At 42.5% G+C, this 23,317-nt stretch overlaps 1 protein-coding gene across 9 annotated transcripts in view; it reads right to left on the reverse strand.

Annotated features, from left to right (window-relative positions):
• The window catches only part of clcn3 (chloride channel 3), a 39,954-nt gene extending 17,133 nt beyond the window's left edge, over window positions 1-22,821 (reverse strand). For 4 of the 9 annotated variants that reach the window (XM_026162351.2, XM_026162348.2, XM_026162352.2 and 1 more), the window contains exons 1-2: window positions 22,655-22,821; window positions 10,256-10,437 (exon numbers count right to left, since the gene is read on the reverse strand). In XM_026162351.2, coding sequence (XP_026018136.1) covers window positions 10,256-10,418 — 163 coding nt within the window. In that variant the 5' untranslated portion in view covers window positions 10,419-10,437; window positions 22,655-22,821. Of the gene's footprint in view, window positions 1-3,290; window positions 3,608-6,265; window positions 6,489-10,255; window positions 10,438-22,334; window positions 22,449-22,654 lie in introns of those variants that run through there. The other 5 variants (XM_026162356.2, XM_026162350.2, XM_026162349.2 and 2 more) reach the window with 4 other exon arrangements.
• Between the last annotated feature and the right edge of the window lie 496 nt (window positions 22,822-23,317).

A 23,317-nucleotide genomic window follows, 5' to 3' on the forward strand; every position in this document is an offset into this window, starting at 1 on the left:
TGGTTTTAGTTTATTGAGAACAAATTTCAATTACTTACTTTGTTGCGACACCACAAGTTGGACATCCTGTTGCTATAACAACCTCTGCTGACAGAGCTCTGTGCTGTTTAGCTGACATTAAATATATCAAGACAAATTTAAAACTCAGATTCGTAAAGGATCAAGCTCTGGAAAAAGGCCTTTAGAGTTTGCAGTTTTTATTTAATGAAATGAAATGATGTCAGTTTAAGTATAATCCTAAATTTATCTTCACCTGCCTCTTGCATCCTCAGTTGTATGTGTGGCAGAGAGGAAAACACACAGTGCATCACCAATGGACCGGCCAGAGACCAGACTGATCAGACAGCCAGCTTCATATATGTTTGATTATGAGGCAGTCAGTTTCAGGCAAACAGTCGTCACGCAGCCACATGCTAACAAGTGGTTAGCATGGAAGCTCCTCACCGTGATTGAAGATGCCATTTTGCCAGGGTAAATCAGAGGGAGACCACCTCAAAAATGAAACGATACCCTACTTAGACACTTGTATCACCCTCACGCAGCAGACACATGGACTTTTCAAAGAAGCTTACAAAGAAAAAGGCGCTAAAGCTAAAGCTATCCAGGGCTCACAGGCGGCCAGCAGCCTCGGTATGAGCAACGTATCAAAATCGTTACAAGGATGACTGAAAAAGATTTTTAAAAAGTTGATGGCTTGTAAATACTGAACTGAAGCCTGACTCACTGTAAAAAAAACAACAACAGAATTTTGTCACAAAAAATAATTTTCTCAGAATCCTTTAGCCCTGATGTTACCCCTTAATTGAAAAAGTTATTATCCAAAATTATTATCCTGGCATCTCTGTAGATGATTCACAGCCTGACTCATGAGAGGAGTGAAAGAAAAAAAACAGCCTGATTGAACAGGAAATAAAAAGACTCCAACACACAGCTGACAACTGGTTAATAAATGCTAACCACGAACACGACCACAAACAGTTTGGTTAGAGCAATGTCCAATGTTAGAACAGGTTCATCATACCACAGCTAATGTGACCCAATTTATTTGTGTGTTGAACTCTTTTTCATGACAACGTGAAGAGCAGCACATATTACACAGAATCTAGAATCTAATCATTTCACTTCTCATTTTCATAAGCGAGAATCGAGTACACAGCACATCTAAATAGTCAAATCAGAAGTAAAGGGACTTCTATGTCACTTCCTGGACTCTAGTATCTTACCGTGAGAGTCATCTAGCGAAGTGCTCATGAATGTGGTTAACAATGTTTCCTCACATCCTTAAATTGTGCCTAACTGCGTTTCAATGTAGTCATCTAAGTCACAACCCTAACCCTCCATGCAGAAGTGGCAGCCACAGAAGCCCATAGTTGGCTCCATTTATCCTGGAGCTCAGGTTTTGCAGGTTTCCACAGCACATCGACATAACCGACACCATAAATGCTGACTACACTGGCCTCCATGTTTACGTCAGTGCACCACGTGCTGCTATTGCTCTTTTGCAGATGTGCCAGCCCATCCTTGAACCTGACAAAGGCCACATTTATAGAAAAACAAAAGAGAAAAGTGAATGCTTTACGAAAGAGACGAACTGCCTTTAATATTTTCTGCTGTCGACTGGTTTGTTGATCACAGCAGTATCTGCCTATGAATACGACGGAGGATGAAGACACGACTGCTGCTCTACACTGCAGAACCAACGTGGCTCAATTAAGAAGGGAAACGTTTCAAAACAACAGATTTCACTGATGGAATAAACCAGACGAGCCCCTCCTGATGATGCTGCGCTTTCAGGCACTCATTAGTCCCACTGCAGGTGTGGATGGTGACGCCACGGAAAACAGAAACCAGAGGGGATTGTATGTGCGCACATTTCCAGCATCGTGCTTGGATGGTTCAGCAGACATGCAGACAATACACATGCATTTTAAAAAAAGAAAAGAAAAAGAAGGCTTCAACTATGTTCCCCTGTGAATGGCACCGCGACGCTGCGGTCCTGCATTGGAGGAAGAACGCCACGTCAGTGTGCACGGAGTCTTGCTGACAGTGGAGAACACACTTCTCTAAATGAACAGACGCAGCCTTCCTGTACAACCATCACCAATGAAATGAGAAGTGACTAGAGGTTTCATGCTTCACTCCAACAACCACAGCTGTATTCATCTTCATTAGATCTACTCTACTACTGTTGAGTAATTCAAAGAAGGGTTTAGAGGCAGCTGGGTCATCAGGGTTAGACTTCTCAGCCATCATGTGATCATAAATGATCCCATTAGAGCCCGAGGACAGACAGCAGCGTGCTGTCCACACTGCTGGAGTACCATGAACCAGGCGGACAGAAAAATGGATCAAAGTCCAAAAGGTTGTGTTTACGTGCTGCTCACCAAGCTGAGACAAGGCCACAGTGTTTCAGGTCAACGACCACAAGACGATCGACTTACTATAAGTTTGTTTTGCAGTGCCTGTACTCTGCGCACTGCACCGGGTCCACTTTCACCTTTAATTCAAACTTTTCAGCAGTACAGCTAGTGTGCTTTTGACCGTAAAATTGCTAGAAATTCCAGAGTAACAACATTAAACTGATGAAAACAGAAGACATTTGCCGACTGAAGCGTGAATGCTGGGAGTAGGGGTTGCCTACTAAGCTTAAGTGTTTTGTCCCTGCTCGCTCACCATAAAAAAATCTAACAAGGCCAAAAGGAACCAACTCCTGACTCCCTGAACGCCACAGAGGAAAGATAAAGATTAGAGCAGAGAACATGTCAAAAAAAAAAAAATGATAGCCTGGCTGATTGATGCGAGTTGACATCCTGTATCTTGCCAACAGGTGTCCTCACACTCACTGCAGGAAAGACTGTGAGAGGTGCAAAGACGCACAGCAGCGCAGATGTACAAACATCCAGCTTACATGTGCATAACCAGCAGTTTCTGCAGAACGTCTGTGCACAAATTAAAATGGATGCCCGTGATGTTCTCAGGCCCGAGCTCGAGTCTTCACACCAAATCCACCCTGTGTTTATCTCATTATCTTTGGCTGACGTGCACACACTGCTGGTTAATCATCAGCAGGAGAGGCCAGAGCAGGAATGTGCCGGCTAGGTAGCTTGTTGACTGTGGAAATGGCAGCTTGTGGTCCATAAAGCAGAGGAGGCAGTCGTTTGCTCCACCTGCCATATGGATACATGCACTCAAGTGTACAAGCAGAAGGAGGTCGACCTATGTTATCGCAGCAGCGTTATAAAAGGAGGGAATCAAGAGGGAGGGGGGGAGAGAGGGAGACGTGTCGTTACCTCTTCTAGGGATCTCCTGCAGGGGGATGGTGTCACCTCCCCCGTCGTAAGGCAAATAGGGATCGGCCGCCGCGTCCTCCTCCTCCATGTTGACAGTCTAGATGAGGCTAAACTAAACCGTGCTCAGTTTCATTACGCTATGCTCGCTGCGTGTGCCATTCGCTGCTCCCGCTGCCATGTTTACCAGAGGAGGACAAATGGGGCTGTGTGTGAGAGAGAGCGCGCGTGTCTGTTTGAGCGGAAAAACGTGCCTGTGTGTGTTAGAGAGCGCGCACAGCCCTCCCTCCCTTCCTTTTCCTCCTCGCTCGCTCCTCACTGCAGCAGCTGACTGCTAGAGTTGATGATGTCATCATACACAGGGAAAGACGATCACAGGCCGGTCGGCCCTACCCGCTTTAGTTGCTAAGGGAGATCAGTGAGCCGTGCCTCTTACGGAAGAAACCATAGTGTCGGGTCACAGGGGTGTGCGTGTGTTTTACAAGCGGTGGAGTTGGTGAGCTCCAAAATGGAAAATTCTACTCTAAGCACTGCAGTAAGGAGGATAAAAGAAAGTTTTTACAGAGCCGTATGGAGTGAAACACATACACCATGCTTTAAAAAAGACAAAATAGCTAACTAGCAACAAATTTGACCAGAGATTTACGATTAATTAATTTTTCTGAGCCTAAATGTCCAACTGTGAATGTTTCTTGCTTTTCTTTGTATCATATTGTAGTTAATTAAATTAATTAATGATAAAAAAAAATAAAGTCGGACTAATATTAATTTTTTTAATAGTTTATGGCAGAGATAGGCAGTAACACGTTACTTGTAACAAAAAACAAATAAATTGTGGCCACAAAATACTACTTCGTGCCCTCGAAATAGTGTAACGTGCGCACGAAATGCTAATTTGCGTGCACGAATTGGGTATAACGTGGCAACGAATTACGTATTTGTGGCAACGAAATAGATGACGTGCGCACATCACAGTTGCGTAGAACCATAGGCATAAGAGTAGGCTAAACCCATACACCATGGACAGAGACGGTATGATTGAGTTTTATTTTAGGCTGGGAATGAGCTACAAATGCATTTTGAAAAGCCTGCAATGCAAGGAACCATTATTACGGAGAGACATTTAAACAGGATGTTGAGAGCCACGTTGCTTTACAGACGTAATTGCTACCTAAATAATAGATTTTATTGTCAACCAACTGCAAGGGCCTGGGAAGGATCGCGGTTATCGGTCAAGTGTTTCGTGCCCACAAATTAGCATTTCGTGCGCACGTTATACCTGTTTCGTGCCCTCGAAATAGTATTTCGTGGCCAGGCGGGGAATCGAACCCTCAGCAGCGAGGACAAAACCTTCAGTGCCATCGAAATAGTATTTCGTGGGCACGTTATACCCATTTCGTGCCCACGAAGTAGTATTTTGTGGCCACAGTTTATTTATTTTTTGGACCATGTCATCAGAGGGGCTGATGTTGTTAAACAAATTTCTTCCAGTCAGAGAATGTTGCATATAATTAATTTTTTGCTTGATGCATAAAGTTAAAAGGTTAAAACAAATAAAACAAGTTTTAAAAAGGGACCTTTCCATTTGATTACATTTTGTATGATGGATTATGCAGAAAAGTAGAATTGGGCTGAAAGATCTATCGCTTTATCACCTATTCAGGTTGTAAATTGTGTTTTTAAAAAGTAACTAAGTAATTAATTACTTTTGAAAATAAGTAATCAGTAAAGTAACGGGATTACTTTTTCCCGTTCCTGTTTAAGACTGATGTGCGTTATTTCAGGAAAATCAAATCCCCATTAGATCTGCCTAGTCTCCGCAGGGAGGACTAAAACGGCCAAAAAACCCACATAATGACCATATATGTAACAGTATAGAGGTCAAGGGATGACATGCAAATGGCCAGGCGGGGAATTGAACCCTCAGCAGCGAGGACAAAACCTTCAGTGCAAAGCTCCTTCAAATCCCAAAGGCAAACAAGCACTGTGACACATTAAACAGTGGACGTAAACAAAGACAGAAAAGTAAATGCTAGCAACGTTTTTGAAGGCTAGTGAAATTGAGCTAGTTAGCGTATATCTGCTGCCTTGTGACCAGCAGTAGAGCTATGGTTACACCAATGTAAAACACATTAGCACAGGAAGGATGTAGGATGTGGGTTAGACTGTTCTCAGTAAACATTCATGTTTAGCCAAGAGTTGAGCTCACCCAGAGCACAAGGTTAGTCATTAATATGTTGCTGTTTAGTTTGAGTCACTAACATCCACGTTGAAATCTTACTCCACAGCAGACTGATTCATTTCTGAAGTGCATCAATATTTGCTGTTCGTGACACTGTGAAGTTGTAAAACCTCACTTGAAGACGCACTACACATGAAGAATGCCAATAAAAGCCAATAAAAAGAACTTTGAAAAGACTAGAGCCTCAGCCAGCACAGTACACCTCTACTTACATCCTAAAATGATAAAGAAAACTTTCCACACCAGTTTTTATCTGAAATCTCTGTCAGTCCATGGATGGAAATAAAGAAAGCAGAATGTAGTAGTTGGGCACTGATGTGTTGTCTTGCCTTTAGCATCCAAGAAGAAAATGAAACATTTATGAGGGTTGCAAAAGAAACTGAATCCCGAATAAAAACTAAAAACAAAGTTTCAACCACGTCAGAACAGCAGACACAGACCAAATCAAACAAAAACAAAAATCACCCGAGATATTATCTGGAGATCCCAGAACTTAGGCACTATGACTCAACATTACTGGTTAAACATCTCCAAAATAACTGAAAACAATGTCACGGGTAAAATCCAAAAAGAATCAGTCCCTATGTTTCAAAGATGTTTTGTAAACTCGGTGTAATCACGTGTTATTATATGAAACAAAAACCAGACTCAGTTCCCTCTTTTGTGGTTTCAGGCTTAACATGTGTTATTCTAGGATTTCACAAATTGAAATCCTTTTACCTTCACGCCCCCTTACCTTTTGTCACGCCGCGTTATCGCTGCTCAGCAGTGGCACAGGTGATATCAGCCATAGTTTGTCACCTCCCTCCTTTAAAAAAAGCCCTCGTCAGCACTTCAAAGCAGCAAAACCACAACAAGTCTCTCAGGTTTCCATAAAATGTGTTCCAGTAAAAGTCCAGTGCAACAAGTCTCACTCCAACACTCCATGGGACTACCGAGTGATCCGGCTCCTTGGTCACACTGCAGTCTAAGCTCAGACGAGGGCTTTACGGGGCTTTCTATGAACCCACCCCTCACGTAAAAATAGCACAGAGAAGCAGACACGGGCAGCACACCAACTTCAAGGAAAGGCATTCATCCAGAGATTTCCTTCGCTCGCACCAAGACTGGTTCATGGGAATGCTGTTCCACGTCTATCACACACAAAGCATGAATGACGAGTCAGGTAGGTGGAGCTCAGGCCTGTAGTAATGTGCTGCATTACAATATGGTCCAAAATATCAATGTGGAAAGGAAGCCAGTCATTAGCTGTTAATTACTGTTAGTTATTAAAGATTTCTTAAAGAAAGAAAAGGGTTTCTCTGTCTGACTGTGTCATTAGTGTATAATTAGTGTTTTCTCTCACAGTTTTCTGTTTGTAGCAGCAGTGAGAACACAAAAGGTGACAGCTTAAAGTTAATTTATGCTTTCACCTTTTCACCACGTTCAGAGTACATCAACAGAACCTGAAGACACGGAACTTTAAGCCAAACCCTTTTATATAAACACTCAGTACCTGAAACACACCCTCTGCTACTCTCTGCACATAAAGAGACGAGACAAAGACGACAACTCTCAGAGCCATCCTCAATATTTCCACACAGGATGAATTTCAGTGACTTCAATGATCCAGCTCCATGGTTGGTGTATACCCTGGATTGGTATACACCAAGCAATACCAAACAATTACTATAAAATGTACTATAAGACATTTAAGGAACTATAATACTATCAGGCCATATCTCCTAAATATTACTTTTACTACCTGCGTCAAAAATATTGGGTGGGCTATTTTACGAACACTAATATACTAATATCTATAAAACATGTTCAGAATTTTATACTAATAAGCTAACATGTCAAAATGCTAAATCAGAGCAAAAACTAACATCAGTGCTGTAATTGTGTATCCGATGTCACTGTGTTCGTAGTTTTCTAACAATATATACAGTGTTGCTGTTCCAGCGCCATCACTGCAACTGTCCAATCACAACATTGTGATGTCACAGCTTTGCGGCTCAGTGAGAAACACTAAGGTGTAGCTCATGTTGAAGTGGAAGGGGTGTGCTCCATATAAAGATGGTTTCTTTTGAAGTGGAAATTTACGGCTGGAACATACCCTCAAGTCAGATTTCCAACTTGGAACGTCAAAGCAACCCCACTGACCCCAGCTTAACAGTCCAAGATGGTGGCAGTGCACATAAACAGCAGTTAAACTGTAAACGGTGTGGTCAGTATAGCCACTGTTATGTATTTGTGACTTTGGCTAAATAAGCCACACACAGAACTGACCAGGGTCTACCCGGGAACGTGCTGCAGTGTTTTTGAGTTACAAAGAAAAAAGGATCGAGCTGTGTTCTAGAGGTCGCTTTCAGAGCTTGACTTTGCTAAGGAGCAAAACCAACCCCCTAAATTTGCCAACATTACTTTAAGATAAAACAAAGACTATTTTATAACAATTTTTAAAAAATGCTTTGCTCTAAAATAGGTCTTTAGGTAACACATTAATTTGCCTTTCTGTTTTTGTTTTTTTTACAAAAAGCCCTGCAGGCAAACTTCTCCCATGTGCAGTCTTTCAAAACTGTATATAAACATGATTTTCAGTCCCAATGACTGAAGAAATCCTGATAACGAACAATATCAGGTTGTGTAATAGCCATGACACGTGTTAGCATGCTAAACCTACCTGCAGACATAAATCATGCTTCAAGCAATCAGCTCTACAGCTGATGCCTTTGCTGCTCCTGTTAAGATCCTGCCAGGATACTTTTGTTTAATCCAGCCAAACTTGATTTACTTATTTCTAATGATCATTACAACAAAGCTAGCCAGACTGATCTTGTTCCGTACAATCTCCCTCTTGTCTGGTCGCCCATGCAGTTAAAAGTCATGTGTCTCTCCTCTGACTAGCCTGGTCACCCTCAGTTTCACTGTTTAATAATGAAAATGCTCAGTCAAGACTCAACATTTTACTTTACTAAAGGGAAACTCCCCTGTGAAACCTTTCAACCTTTACTTAGACTGACTCTTAGGGTATGTGTGTGTGCTTGGCTACAGGTATTAGTGTTTACTTTGCAGATTTAAAGTCAGGAGAAGGAGCAGGAAAAGTGGCAGAGATGCACGGCTGCACTATTCAGTATGCAAGAAGAGCTGCAATCACCGGGACCACAGAAAAGAAAGATGACAGTCAGGATTGTGCTTTCAGCACAGGCTTACCAAAAAAAAGAAAACAATTATTGTCGTGTACTGTATCTTCATTTTAAGTCATCTGCAATTCAAGAAATGTATCAAATAGAAACAGTTGATCCTAATTATCCTTTTATCAAAGAGGGAAAATAACCTCTGTGCTAAACAAACACTCAAAACAGGGTTGAAACTGAATGCGGTGCCTTTATCGCCTGCATAAACACACTAGCTTGCCAAAATCAGTCTTCGTTTTGCATTCAAAGAGAGACACCGCTTCAGCGCAGAGATATCCTGACTAAACACGAGCGGCTCATATTTGGAGAGCCGAGCTCGGCCGACACCTCTGACACCATCCTCAGCACGACGCGCGCTCTCTGTTTGATCAGCTGCGAGTAAGAAATTAAACGAATCAGCATATTTACTGAGACGAGGAAGAGAAAACAGGAAGCTGCGGATTGGGTGCTGATGGGGATAAGCGAGTCGGAGCACCACTGAGACGCTGACTGACTGAGAAGCGGGTGACCGCGCTGAAAAATGATAGGCATGAAGGGAATTATGAAACACGGCAGCTTGGCACAGAGATCACATTCAGCGCTGTCTGTGATTGAAGTAATTAAGTAACTGTAACATTTGCTCCAACATGGCAAAACACAGCCAATCAACTCGCTCTGCCACATGACAGTACTACTACCACCACCTCCGCTTAACAGCTACCTAACACGAACATCTGCATGTGCCAAGGGATGAAAGGAGGAGGAGAAAGCGCAAAAGCAGAAATGACAACATGCAACGAGGCACACTTTAGGAAACAGGAAGCAAGAACATTAAAGAGGTGATAAGGTCAAACTGATCGAGGGAAACAGCACGGCAAAATAAACAGGATGCTAGAAGAGGACAAACTATAAAACCACGCAACAGAGCAACAATTATAAATAAGGTGGTATGCAGAGACAGCAACAAATGAACAAAGGAAGAAAAAAAACTACATGGAGCTGCTGAAACTGCCTTACATATGATTACAAAACAGCTAATTAACTCAGTTTTAATTGGACGATATTGATAATCAGTTAAGTACCATGTCTGTTTTACATGTTTGTTACTTCTGTTACATTTAATTGATGAAAACTATCATATTTGGTAATACAGCTCCAGAAATTTTCATGGGTGAAAACAGGAAGAAGTTAATGGTTCTTAAAGAAAATCTAGAAAGTGAATACGAGATAAGATAAGTTAAAGTTCTTTGTCTTCAATGGTGAAAATGGAAGCAGGACAATGATGCTGGGTGGATGGTTTAAGAGAAAGTTTTTCCAGGGTTTGACATAGAGAACAGTTGATGATGATGAAGATGAGGGTGGCGGTGGCACAAGACAGAAGCACACACAAGCGTCAGCAGTGCGATGACTCACAACCAGAGACCAACAGAGAGCCGTAAGATGGCAACGATGGGGAAGCTCACTGAGAGTTCAAGGAAAGGAGGGTCGGGGGATTCGTGAAGGGAAGCTCAAGATGTCCAGATTCTGACCAATCAAAGCGCTGGAAAAGAATTTCCCGTACTCCCTACCTGGGGAGGCAGCGTCCCCATCCAGCAGGTTGTCGTCCTCGGTGGTGTGGAAGTCCATGATGACGCCGGCTCCATCCAGCAGCTCCTCGTCGCTGCTGGCGCTGGCGATGCTGTTGTAGCTGTTCCTGCAGTAACCTCTGTGGTACAGCTGCTCCGACTCCATTTAGCAACGCGCCGGGACCCTGGGTGATAAGGAGGGGAGTGGTGGAGTTATACATATTGTGCTTGATTAGAGTCTACATGGTGAAGTGAATCTATGATGGGCACAGGTGAGCAGGGTGGTATGTTAGCAGGTAAATAGCAACGATAGACGGGCAAAACAAACACATCAGAATCAAATACAGCAACGCTTTGATCGCTGATACATTCACCGAATGGTCTGTAGACCTGTGTGACTGGGGCGCGCAACTGGTCGAAGAATACCCATCATTACTTCATGACCAGTGGATGCCAAATGGTTGCAGACTGGTCTCTCGTCCAGTGTGAATGCAGACTTATTCACATGATCCTACGCTGTCACACATCCACACACGTCATGGGTCTGCAAGTACACTTTATCCCACCCCAAACAGAAAATTTTACCCTCTCTCTTTTTCATGCATCACACATGCTTTGTATCTCCATCTGTACTAACTGAATAATATAAAAAAGAGATAACAAGATCCAATATATAAAATACACAGCATAATAAAGATATTACACCATTTAATCTGCTGGCGTTTTGCAGAGCGTAGCTTTGATATGTTAACCATCTGCAGCCATTAATTTCTTTCTGCAGACGAGAGGGATGAGACATCCATTCAGCTGAAAGATGAATGCAGGCTGACAGCGGGTAATGAGAAGAGAAAAACGCACGATGATGAAGATGATGATCAGCTTGTGACCCAAAGTGAACCCTTCATGGCAATGACGTGGTACAGCAACAAATCAGACCTGAGGCGCAGTGAGCAGAAGAAACCTCCCGCCTCTAACTGAAGAGATCAGTCCATCAACAAATCCCAGTGTTGGGGTTATTTTTCAGACTTAAATGGGTCATTTAACCACAACCCCCCCCCAAAACCTAACAACCCTATATTATTACTTATTCTTAACGCTCGTCTAAAGTCTTTTTTCCCTTTTTGTGTAAAAGCTTTATTTTGTTTTGTATGCCCAATGTTTCAATGGTGTTTGGCATATGAATAAGAGACATTTCTTTATTTTTGTTTCTTAGCCTACTTGTTTTCTTCAGACAACACTAAAAACTTTAAATCTTAAGTATTTGATACACCAAGATGTCGCCGAGTATGGCAGCCTCGTCACGAGCTCCCCCAAGCAACAGCTACACTCTTATATTGCACATTTATTACTCTCAGATTTAGCCATTCTTATATTTTTCTTGTTTTATGTTATTGTATTTTTGCACAACTCTGTTGCTTGTGAAGCTCGCACACAAGAATTTCACTCGCATGTACTGTACCAGTGTACCTGCACATGTGACGTGACAATAAAAGTGATTTGGTGATTTATTTGGCAAAGATGATGCACCAAACCGAAGGCCCTTCCACTCGCAGCGCAGCCAAGGGAAGGTTATTTATAGACTGAGGGATTAAAATGACACATGGGTATCCTCTCCACAATGAGAGCACGATTATGATAATATTCCTGCTGGGGGAAAAATTACAGAGCCTGTTCAATGCCACTGCATGCCACCTGCTCTTACATCTCGCCCCCTTGTGGAAAAGTTGGAAATTACAACTCAATACGTAACCACAAACGTGACTCAGGACCAAACCAAAAGTGATCCTCAGCAGGCCCCACACACGATGACAGTGCAGCGGGTCCTGAAGATTAAAGGTGACCTTCGGCTATTAATAGAAATATGTACCCCGAAACATGATGAGCCACGCTGTAATGGGGAAAGATGGAATATCAGCAGCCTGGTGCTGAATAATGGAGGGTCTTTATTAATCAAGGATGCACAGGTGGCTCTATATTTATCCAACACACTTGTGAAAGGAGATTTGGGCTTAAAACAGACATTAGCTCTCTATATTTATATTCCACAGGAGCTAAACTTCCTACAGAAAAGTAGCGTAGAGCTGAAACCTGACCACTGCTGATTTGTGTGTGTGTGTGTGTGTGTGTGTGTGTGTGTGTGTGTGTGTGTGTGTTTTCCTGCTTGGATAACACTGACTGAATTATGGCCAGAAGTAAAACATGCTTAGTCAGCCCTGTAGTTCCTACGTTGCTTCACGCTAAAGTCGTTCATTTCCTGACGGGTGTTTCTCCACACAGTGCTTTTCTTCATATTACTTCCTGAAACCAGTTAAATTTAGACTTCAAGGTGCACAAAACTCTGTTTTAAGATAAAAACCGCGGGGAAGGCACTGCTATTGTTCATCTATCTTCTCCTTGTCAGATTATATCTGACATAAAGTTTGAGGGTTTTCCCCCGCTCTGTTGCTTTTTCAGGATTATAAGGAAGTATTTTTTTCTTCATTAAGTATTGGGATACTGGAACTCACTGTGGAACTCTAGATTGACTTTTAAAATAACCATATGTCCATCAGTGATACAGATTCTGTCATTGGATCCAGATTGAATATAATAGTATAAAAGTAGACAGGAAAAAGGGAATAGCGGGAGATCCAGCTTTCCAGTGCAGGCCAGAGTCACACTGGGCCTGTCACAATTAAGTGGCATCGTCCTTAAATTCGCCCCAAAAATTAAGCCCATCTTAACCTCTGCACACTGCACTGCTGAAAGTCTTTGTGTGTGAATCACAGCTGGTGGTCACAGCATGTTTTGAGGCTGTGTTAACAATGAAGTGAATTGTGTGGTTCACAGAAAGACACACACAACGGCTTTTTGAAAGAATAAATATAGATCAAATACAATCCTCTGCAAACATGAGTAACCTGGTTTTGTGACATCTCTCTCCTGTCTTGCTAGCCTTCATTCAACAGCCCCATATGAGGTACTTCTCCACACCCTGCAGCGGTGGTTGCATTGAATTTTTTTGTCACATTTGGCAACTGCTTCGATGTAACTGAGGCTAAGTCCACACTAGCCCGGATAGATCTGAAAACCGTGTTTTCGTCTGAAAACGCTCCGCGCCCACACTAGCGTTTTCAGTGGTTTTCACAGAGTTGTGCGTCCACATTGAAACGGCCCAAAACGCTTACGTTTCAGTCCTGCGCATGCGCACAAGCGAGTGAGAATTAAAGAATTTGAAGAAAAGCTATCTGGAGCATGTACAAACTGATATTCATCTGTCAAAATTGAGAGCAATCAAAACAACTGCTGTATAATGCCCTCCGCTATCTTTGTTTAATTGGTCAAATGACTGCATCACATGACTAAAATGCGTCATCGTTTTAGAAAGGCTGCGTTTTCGAGTGTCCACACTACGACGGGGCAGCTCCGTTTTGAAATGAATGCGTTTTCGAGAGCGTTTTCAAAACGCTGCGTTTCTCAGTGTGGACGGGGGCCAAAACGGAGAGAAAACAAGAGAAATGTGTGGACGTAGCCTGTGATGATCAACTGGTCACCCAGAGGTGGAACATGCGACACGTGGCAACCTGTTTCCAACGATCGTGGTCCGCCTCAGATTGACTTCAATCATTCTCAGACAGATTGGTGCAGGGTGAGGTTTCTGGTTTCAGGGTTTCTCCCTATGGCATTTGGCAGTTGAATCACTATCTGGCAGCACCTACCTCACGATTTGTGGAGGCATCTATGTGAATTTCTTTAATGTCATTTTCTCCATATGTACAGCAGACGGCAACAGATCTGCAATTTTCAATTATTACTCATCACAATTAATAATTGTGCACTAATACACAATTTATCATCATCTATCCCGCACAGTTTGCAAATAAAAATGCTAAGTCATTAAATATCCCGTTCTTACCCACCCGCAGGAATCACACAAACATGTTTCTCATAACTGACCCCCTCCCTTCAGACGCTGTTCTGTAGTGAAAATCTCTCACCTCCAACAAGCAAACGCTGACACTTGTTATGACAGCACACGACAGCCTTCTGCAAAGGCCAACGGTGCAGCTACAGAGCAGTAATCCTCACTGGAACCAACTCCACAATGTGAGGAAAAAAGAAAAGACAAACTTTCCCCGAGCCAACAATCACACTCATTCACTGTGAGACGGGATTTCCCTTTGAGCTTTATCAAATCAGTACGGTCAGGAAATTCAATTCAGCCTATTTGCAGAAACAACCCTGAGGCAGAGATTGTTTTCTCTTCGCTGTTTGACCTCCAGTTACATAAAAACTGCCAAGATCTTGGATCCATACTCTGCCAATTCTGGCATTTAAATAAAGCGCACAGCAGGGGTGCTGACTCACGAAGCATCGCAAGCTAAGACAATAAAATGCACGTATGAGATGAACCACACTGCTGCGTCTCTTAATGATGGACAGCTTCACTTCTAACCATCATATTTTCTTTTACTCAGCTCTGCTAGTGCCATGTGATAGCTATAATTATGACAGTCTGCAGTGTACTTGTTCAAGTTTCCCCTCTTTCTCTGCAACAGAAATCAAAACAATAATTACACCAGGGAGACCGGAGGGTGTTGATTATTTAGGAGCTGCAACCGAGCAACTCAGATTGCAGCTCGCTGTTTGAGGGTAAGCTGATAAGTGCGGCATAATCAGCAGCGCAGCAACAAAATGCTGCAGGGTCTGCTGATGTTATACAACTAGTTGAGCAGCGAGGGACCTTATCTTTCTTCAGCCGGTCACTATGGAGGTGTTGCCCAGGCGACTGTTGCTGAGATGTGACTCAGCTTTTTACCCTCCCTCTAACGGCTGGGCTCGTACCTCCTTCACAGAGAGGACTTGACATGCGTATCCATCATAGGCAGCGGGCGGTCGATATATGGATCGTGAACATCCGATGTAGAGCAGCCCAGCACAGCACGGGGCTTTCACTCATCATAATTAACAGCACTTCAGCAACAAGCAGCCAACTGCTCTGACTGTGTCACTGACACTGATGGCTGAAGGTGTGAAGTCATGCAGGGAAGTCAATTTGAGAAAATAACACACGCATATACAGCCAAACATGCACATATAATAAATGTAAGCAGTTATTAGTTTACTGAAACAGACGAGTATCATTTAATCAACTTATATCATCATTTTTCTGCCACTTCAGCACCAAAGTTACACCCAATAGAAATGATCGTTTCCAAAATGCTTTATAATTATTTAACGAGCAGTCAAAGTAAAATGTAATAAGGGTAATACTTATAATAACACTACTACTATCAGTGATAATATATTTGATCAGATAGGCCGTAGTCAAACAGGGCTATAGACTATCTGGCAACCACCAGCTACAAGTGGAAAAAGCCCCCCCAAAAAGCAAAGTGTATTCTCTCCCCAGTTGGCTAGTGTTGCTAAATGTTGATAGCAGTGTCTGTGAAGACTGCTAAAGGCCCAGGCATATTGACCTAAAGACCAGTTGTAAAGAAGTGCTGCACTGAAAACCTCCTTGTGATTGTGACTGTGTTGGTCAGTGGCAGGTGGCCTGGGTTGCCTGCAGTGAGGACTCAGACTTGTCTGCAAACGCTCAATAGTTGCTCTACAAGCGGTTGAGAACCTGAGAAAGATGCAACACAAACTGCAAAATATTTGCCTTCAAAGTAAAAGCTGCACCTATGGAAACATGTTGTTTGCTGCAGGAAGGCACATCTTTACTTTGATGATGAACGTGTCAGCTGGGGAATACTCACTTTTCCCTAGAGACCGGTGGTTGCCAGATAGTCACCAACCCGTCTCTAGGTCTGTGTGACTGGGTTTAGCTTAAAGGCACAACGGTTCAAACTACATGTACCTAGTTTATAACATTAAATCTGTACTTGGAAAACTATACGAAGTGGACAATGTGTTTGGCAGATGATTATAAAAGTATGATTAATAATAATAAAGTTATTTATCTTATAGTGAGCTATAGACATAATCTGCATATCTATTTAAAATCTACATTTTCAAACAGACCAGTGAAGACTGAAGCACAGCATTGAGAGTATTTGCAGTGTGACTCAGCAGACAAGGATAAACTAACAATAACCTAAAAATGTAAAAGTTGGACGTTATAAAACAAACAATTGTTAAAAAATAAAAAACAGTAACGAAAAAGAAGATAGTTGTGAAGTTCAGGCTCTTCTGCCTGCCTGGCTAGCAGCAAACACTCAGTTGTGTTTTGTATTAAAGAGGCGGTGCAGAACAGTCAGGAGGTGACTGCAGAGCCAATACTGGGACAATGAAAGGCTTTAACAGTAGAGTTAAACATACTTCTAAAACAAACTGGCAGCCGGTGCAGAGTCCTTAAACTGGTCTACTATGTTCACTTGTCTTTGCTCTTGCAGGAATTCTTGCTGCTCCATTTTGAACAAATTGAAATCTATTAAGTGGTGTTCTGACTGATAACTGTTAAAAGGCCACAGCAGTAATCTAATTGAGAGGAAATAAAAGCATGAATAATAGCTAGACTGCCTCTAAAACTCAGTATTGATCGGGTCCCAGTTTCTCAAACGGTGGGAGCAGAATATGCATTTCTCCAAAGCGAGTTTTGTATCACAAAGAACAAATATGTGATTCAATAACAACAGATTGATACAGGTGCTGATACACAAGGACCACAGAGGAATTCAAAGTTGTATTTATTTATTTAACCTTTATTTATACAAGTTGTCGTATTGAGATCCAATGTGTCATTTGCAAGAGCGACCTGTTCCAGACAAACAAATTAAAATGACCAATAAATAGCTAAATTTGTCAAATGTACACAGTCAAAATAAGTTCTGTATGCACATACACATTATTGTGAAGTGGTGCTACATAAATAAACCTGAATGGAACTGAACTGCATGTTGTTTACTACACAGCACGTCAGCAGTGGCGTATTGGTAGCTAGCAGGAGAGTTAATGTAGTGTGGAGGACACTACCAGTAAAAGGTCGGCAGCTTGAGGGACTGCACTCCAACTACAGACAGTTTTTATTTATAAGTTCACTGAAGTATCAGTAAATCTTTACCTAAAAAAAACTAAATTAATTGTCATCAATTGTGTATAAACCGCAGGCCTCACTTTGAAAGTGATTGTATTTTGGTTGCTGAATACACACACACACACACACACACACACACACACACACACACACACACACACGGAAGTAACTTGACAGAAAAGTATATACTCAGCAGTCAAAAGCACTAATACTACTTCTATTACTGTCAATAATGAAAACAAGTCTCACTAGACACAGGCTATATTTTTCTTGTAAGGAAGAAGACAAAACTGAGACTTAGCAGGATTCGTAAATGTTCAACCAGTCTCAGGCAGTGTGTGTAATCTGACCTACAACATAGCAAGCAGCAAACCTTACAGACCGGGTCATAAGTGGATAGGAGGGAGAGAAACAGTTGAACGAGCTGCTGTGAGTGCTGATTAACCCAGCAGAGAGCAAATCAGATAAAGAGCATTGCAGCGCCTTTGGTCTGACCTGTCTGTGTCTGCCAGGGTGGAAAAAGTGAAAGCGCCACAGATGCTGATTGTGCTGTGACGGGACTACCGGCTAATCAGAAATTACACACACACACACACACACACACACACACACACACACACACACACACACACACACACACACACACACACACACACACACACCGGGTTTTTAAGCACAGATGGATATACAAGAGTAAGGGAACATCACCATGAGGTTATGCATAATATTAAGAATTTTTTCAATGTCAAGGTCACTTTGTCAACAAGTTAATGTCAGAGCTACGTGAATAGAATAAAAGTGAATATTAATATGAATGTTGATCATGATCAGGCTCATCACTAATCACACAGAATATCTGTGTGTCTGCAGCATCCCACATTTCACATCATGTGTTTGACATGATTTTTACAGGAGAAATGTTTAGTTGACTTAAAAGAAATCTAAAAGTATTATTACTGATTAGTACATATTGTAATTCCAGCTTTGTAAAAGTGGGGATTCACTGTTTTTGTCTTTATATTTATTTTGAATTCAGTCTTTTGAAGTGTTGAAAGTTGCTTAAAAACAGTTTAAAAAAATGATTATTAGGTCATTTGTGATGATCATTCGTTACAGTTCAGGAAGTTAAACACAACCAAAAACTGCCTGATTTATCAACCATGCAATCGGTGGATTTCATAACTAGATGTTCCTGATGAGGAACATTTTTAGTATTTGAAAAATTCAATATTAGATCCACTTAAAAATATTTTTCTACCAAACTTTTTTTTACTCATACACCATCAAGCTGGGACCTTTCTGTGTGGAGTTTGTGTCTGCGTGGGTTCTCTCCCTGGGTACTCCGGCTTTCTCCTACAGTCCAAAGACACGCAGTTAGTGGGGTTAGGTTAACTGGTGCATCTAAATTGCCCATAGGTGTGAATGTGAGCAGTGATCATTATCAACTAAAACTGTCGACCTGCCCAGGGTGTACCCCGCCTTTTGCCCTATGGTAGCTGGGACAGGCTCCAGCCTTTCTCCAGTGTGAAATGGTTGTACAGGATACATCTACAGTGGGGCAAAAAAGTATTTAGTCAGCCACCGATCGTGCAAGTTCCCCCACCTAAAATGATGACAGAGGTCAGTAATTTGCACCAGAGGTACACTTCAACTGTGAGAGACAGAATGTGAAAAATAAATCCATGAATCCACATGGTAGGATTTGTAAAGAATTTATTCGTAAATCAGGGTGGAAAATAAGTATTTGGTCAATAACAAAAATACAACTCAATACTTTGTAACATAACCTTTGTTGGCAATAACAGAGGTCAAACGTTTACTATAGGTCTTTACCAGGTTTGCACACACAGTGGCTGGTATTTTGGCCCATTCCTCCATGCAGATCTTCTCGAGAGCAGTGATGTTTTGGGGCTGTCGCCGAGCAACACGGACTTTCAACTCCCGCCACAGATTTTCTATGGGGTTGAGGTCTGGAGACTGGCTAGGCCACTCCAGGACTTTCAAATGCTTCTTACGGAGCCACTCCTTTGTTGCCCGGGCGGTGTGTTTTGGATCATTGTCATGTTGGAAGACCCAGCCTCGTTTCATCTTCAAAGTTCTCACTGATGGAAGGAGGTTTTGGCTCAAAATCTCACGATACATGGCCCCATTCATTCTGTCCTTAACACGGATCAGTCGTCCTGTCCCCTTGGCAGAAAAACAGCCCCATAGCATGATGTTTCCACCCCCATGCTTCACAGTAGGTATGGTGTTCTTGGGATGCAACTCAGTATTCTTCTTCCTCCAAACACGACGAGTTGAGTTTATACCAAAAAGTTCTACTTTGGTTTCATCTGACCACATGACATTCTCCCAATCCTCTGCTGTATCATCCATGTGCTCTCTGGCAAACTTCAGACGGGCCTGGACATGCACTGGCTTCAGCAGCGGAACACGTCTGGCACTGCGGGATTTGATTCCCTGCCGTTGTAGTGTGTTACTGATGGTGACCTTTGTTACTTTGGTCCCAGCTCTCTGCAGGTCATTCACCAGGTCCCCCCGTGTGGTTCTGGGATCTTTGCTCACCGTTCTCATGATCATTTTGACCCCACGGGATGAGATCTTGCGTGGAGCCCCAGATCAAGGGAGATTATCAGTGGTCTTGTATGTCTTCCATTTTCTGATGATTGCTCCCACAGTTGATTTTTTCACACCAAGCTGCTTGCCTATTGTAGATTCACTCTTCCCAGTCTGGTGCAGGTCTACAATACTTTTCCTGGTGTCCTTCGAAAGCTCTTTGGTCTTGGCCATGGCAGAGTTTGGAGTCTGACTGTTTGAGGCTGTGGACAGGTGTCTTTTATACAGATGATGAGTTCAAACAGGTGCCATTCATACAGGTAACGAGTGGGGGACAGAAAAGCGTCTTACAGAAGACGTTACAGGTCTGTGAGAGCCAGAGATTTTCCATATTTGATGTGACCAAATACTTATTTTCCACCCTAATTTACGAATAAATTCTTTACAAATCCTACCATGTGGATTCATGGATTTTTTTTTCACATTCTGTCTCTCACAGTTGAAGTGTACCTCTGGTGCAAATTACTGACCTCTGTCATCATTTTAGGTGGGGGAACTTGCACAATCGGTGGCTGACTAAATACTTTTTTGCCCCACTGTACATGCATGTTTAATCCATCCATCCTCTTCCACATAGCCTTTTCAGAGTCGCCTATCCCAGCTCTCCTATAAGGCAGGGTACACCCAGGACAGGTTGCCAGTCTGTCACAGGGCTAACACATAGAGACAGACAACCATTCACATTCACACCTATGGGCAATTTAGAATCACCAATTAACCTAACCCCACTAACTGCATGTCTTTGGACTGTGGGAGGAAGACGGATTGCCTGGAGAGAACCCACGCAGACACAGAGAGAACATGCAAACTCCACACAGAAAGACACTGACCCAATGGTGGAATTGAACTCGGGACCTTCTTGCTGTGAGGCAACAGTGCTAAACGGCGGGCTGCCACCATACATCTTTAATTTCTTTCAAAAAACAAGAAAGAACAAGAAACTTATGCATCCAATTCTTGTTTTTGAATAATTTTAAATTTATTTAGAATTTTCTCTAATACACACAGTCAAAAGTATATATACACTCACTTAACTATTAATAAGTAGTGTTTTTCAACATTTTTATCTTGACTTGGCCAAGGTTTAATAACTTGTTGTTAGTGATCATGATCAACTAAAACTGGTCGTTTCTCTTCGTCAGCATTAAAGGGAGTTGTGGTAGCACCATGCTCAGGAGCTGTTTTGCTGCCAGTGGTACTGATACATTACACAAAGTGGAGGAATAATAATAAAGGAGAACTTCCTCCAAATTCTTCAACTTTACCTCAAATCAGCAGCAAGACAGATAAAACTTGGACACATTTGGGTGTCCAAACCGACAATGATCCCAAACACACTTCAGATGTGGTTTTGGATCGATCAGGCTAACATTAAGCTTCTGGAATAGCCTCCCCAAAGTCCTGACCTCAACCCTATTGAAAATTTGTGGACTGCGCCTAACAGCAGAGACCATGCTAGCAAACCAACCAATTTAAATGGACTCCACACCTTCTGCCAAGAAGAGTAGCCAATATTCAGAAGCTTGTTGATGACTACAAAAAGCATCGAGATGTGACTTGCTTAGGGACATTTAGCCAAATACTAGTGGGAATGTATGTATATATTTCAGCTTTTACATATATATGTAATTTTGAATGGATTAGAGAAAATCAAGAGTAAATTCAAACTTTATTTGCACCAAGATCTGTTTTTAAACTCATTGCTGTATAATCATTCCAGCCTGGAAAAAGAACAGTTTAAAATCACCATAACATTTCTGCACATGATGAGTGTATTGTAATTCTGACCTGTATGGTTGTGATAAATAACAGCGACCACAATTAGGACTTCATGCACATGACAGCATAATAGGTCAACTTCAAATGATCAATGATACCAAAAAACAAAAATCCGTTTCCCTTCACAGAAAGCCTGAAAACGTTCACTTTTCGAAAGCTACTACTTTCAGTGATTTGGGGACATTATGCCTGAAAAAAAAAAAATACTCATCAGTTTTCAAATGTATTTTCCACTTTGTAGAAAACACCTCAGAGTAAAATTAATAACATCATGCTGAATTATCTGGTGCACGAAAAGAAAACAACACCACTGTAAAGATGCAGCGCTTGACCTGCAGACCAACTTTTTTAAAGTCCCTGACAGTTAGTTAGTAAGCGAGTTATAGCTTAAAAATGCTCCTATACATGAGATTAAGTAAGGAAAAGCCAGCTTTCAGCTCCAGAGCTGCACAGGTACAGACGCACTGATGCTTCCTCGGCTCCAATGAAGAAAAACAACCCTGTCAGAGCCAGCATGGCAGAAACAGAATCGCACCGACAGTCCTTTCTCGCACCCACACGAGCTCGGCAGTTAGCCGCGCGTGCACTACTATTACATCTGCATTACAGGGTAAACAGGTCCAGAAAAAAACCCAACAACAACAAGACAACAGCCCCAGCTAGACTCACCCTGAGCTGCAACCCGAGGGCCTGACTCCAGCAAACTGTTTGCAAAACACAGTGAAACGTGCAGCCAGGCTAACAGTAAATTTCCACTGAAGGGGCATCGACGCGGAGCCAGGCTAGTATCTACAGCTAGCTAGCAAACCCGCTAGCACCTGTTCGACAGCGCCGAGGATGAGAAATGAAGCCAAGTTCACTGAATCTGACAGCTACAGGAGGACGGGTGGATGGACGGAGAGCTTCGGAGGATGAAACACACATCTCTGTTCTCCAGCACACAGCTGGCTAACCTTCACCTCAGCACCCGCAAATGACAGCAAACGTACCTTCCTGATGCCTCAAATCCAGCTCGGACGCAGCAGTTCATCCTTTTCCTGAGCTGAAGCCGGGGTTTAGTTTCCTACGCCGAGGAGCTTGACATTCTCCTCATCCTGGTGGTGTTTTCCTTTTTTCAGTCCCATTCCTGTGTCAGTGACGTTCACTTCCTGTTCCCATCATATTCCAGCAGCAGCAGCGGCGGACATCGGCGGACAGCGGCTCCCACCCACCGTCTCTGTGATAGCACAACAGCCTGGAAGCAGCCAGCTGATCAATTATTCATCCCACACTGCAACCGAACAGACAGAGACGACCGAAGGCGCTGCTGCACAGACGTGTGTTGTTCGACTAATCACAAAATTCAACCATTTCAATCAGTTTTTAGTTATGCAATGCAATGGATAAGCTTGTGCACTGTGAAATGTCCAAATTCGAGGAGTGTGCAGAAACATGGTTGTCCAAACTACTTCCACCAGAAACAGTCATCATTTCTGGCCAGTGGACCAGTGGAAAGAAGTGAAGTTTCAATGACCTTGACCTTTGACCATAAAAATCTAACCAGCTCATTTTTCAGTCTGAGTGAACTTTGTCCCAGATGTGAAGGAATTCCCCTGAGGCCTTCAAGAGAGCAAATCATGACACTGGGATGGACGGACACACTATAATCGGAC

Source organism: Astatotilapia calliptera, chromosome 3, assembly GCF_964374335.1.
Source record: "Astatotilapia calliptera chromosome 3, fAstCal68.1, whole genome shotgun sequence".
In the NCBI taxonomy this organism is placed as follows: Eukaryota; Metazoa; Chordata; class Actinopteri; order Cichliformes; family Cichlidae; genus Astatotilapia; species Astatotilapia calliptera.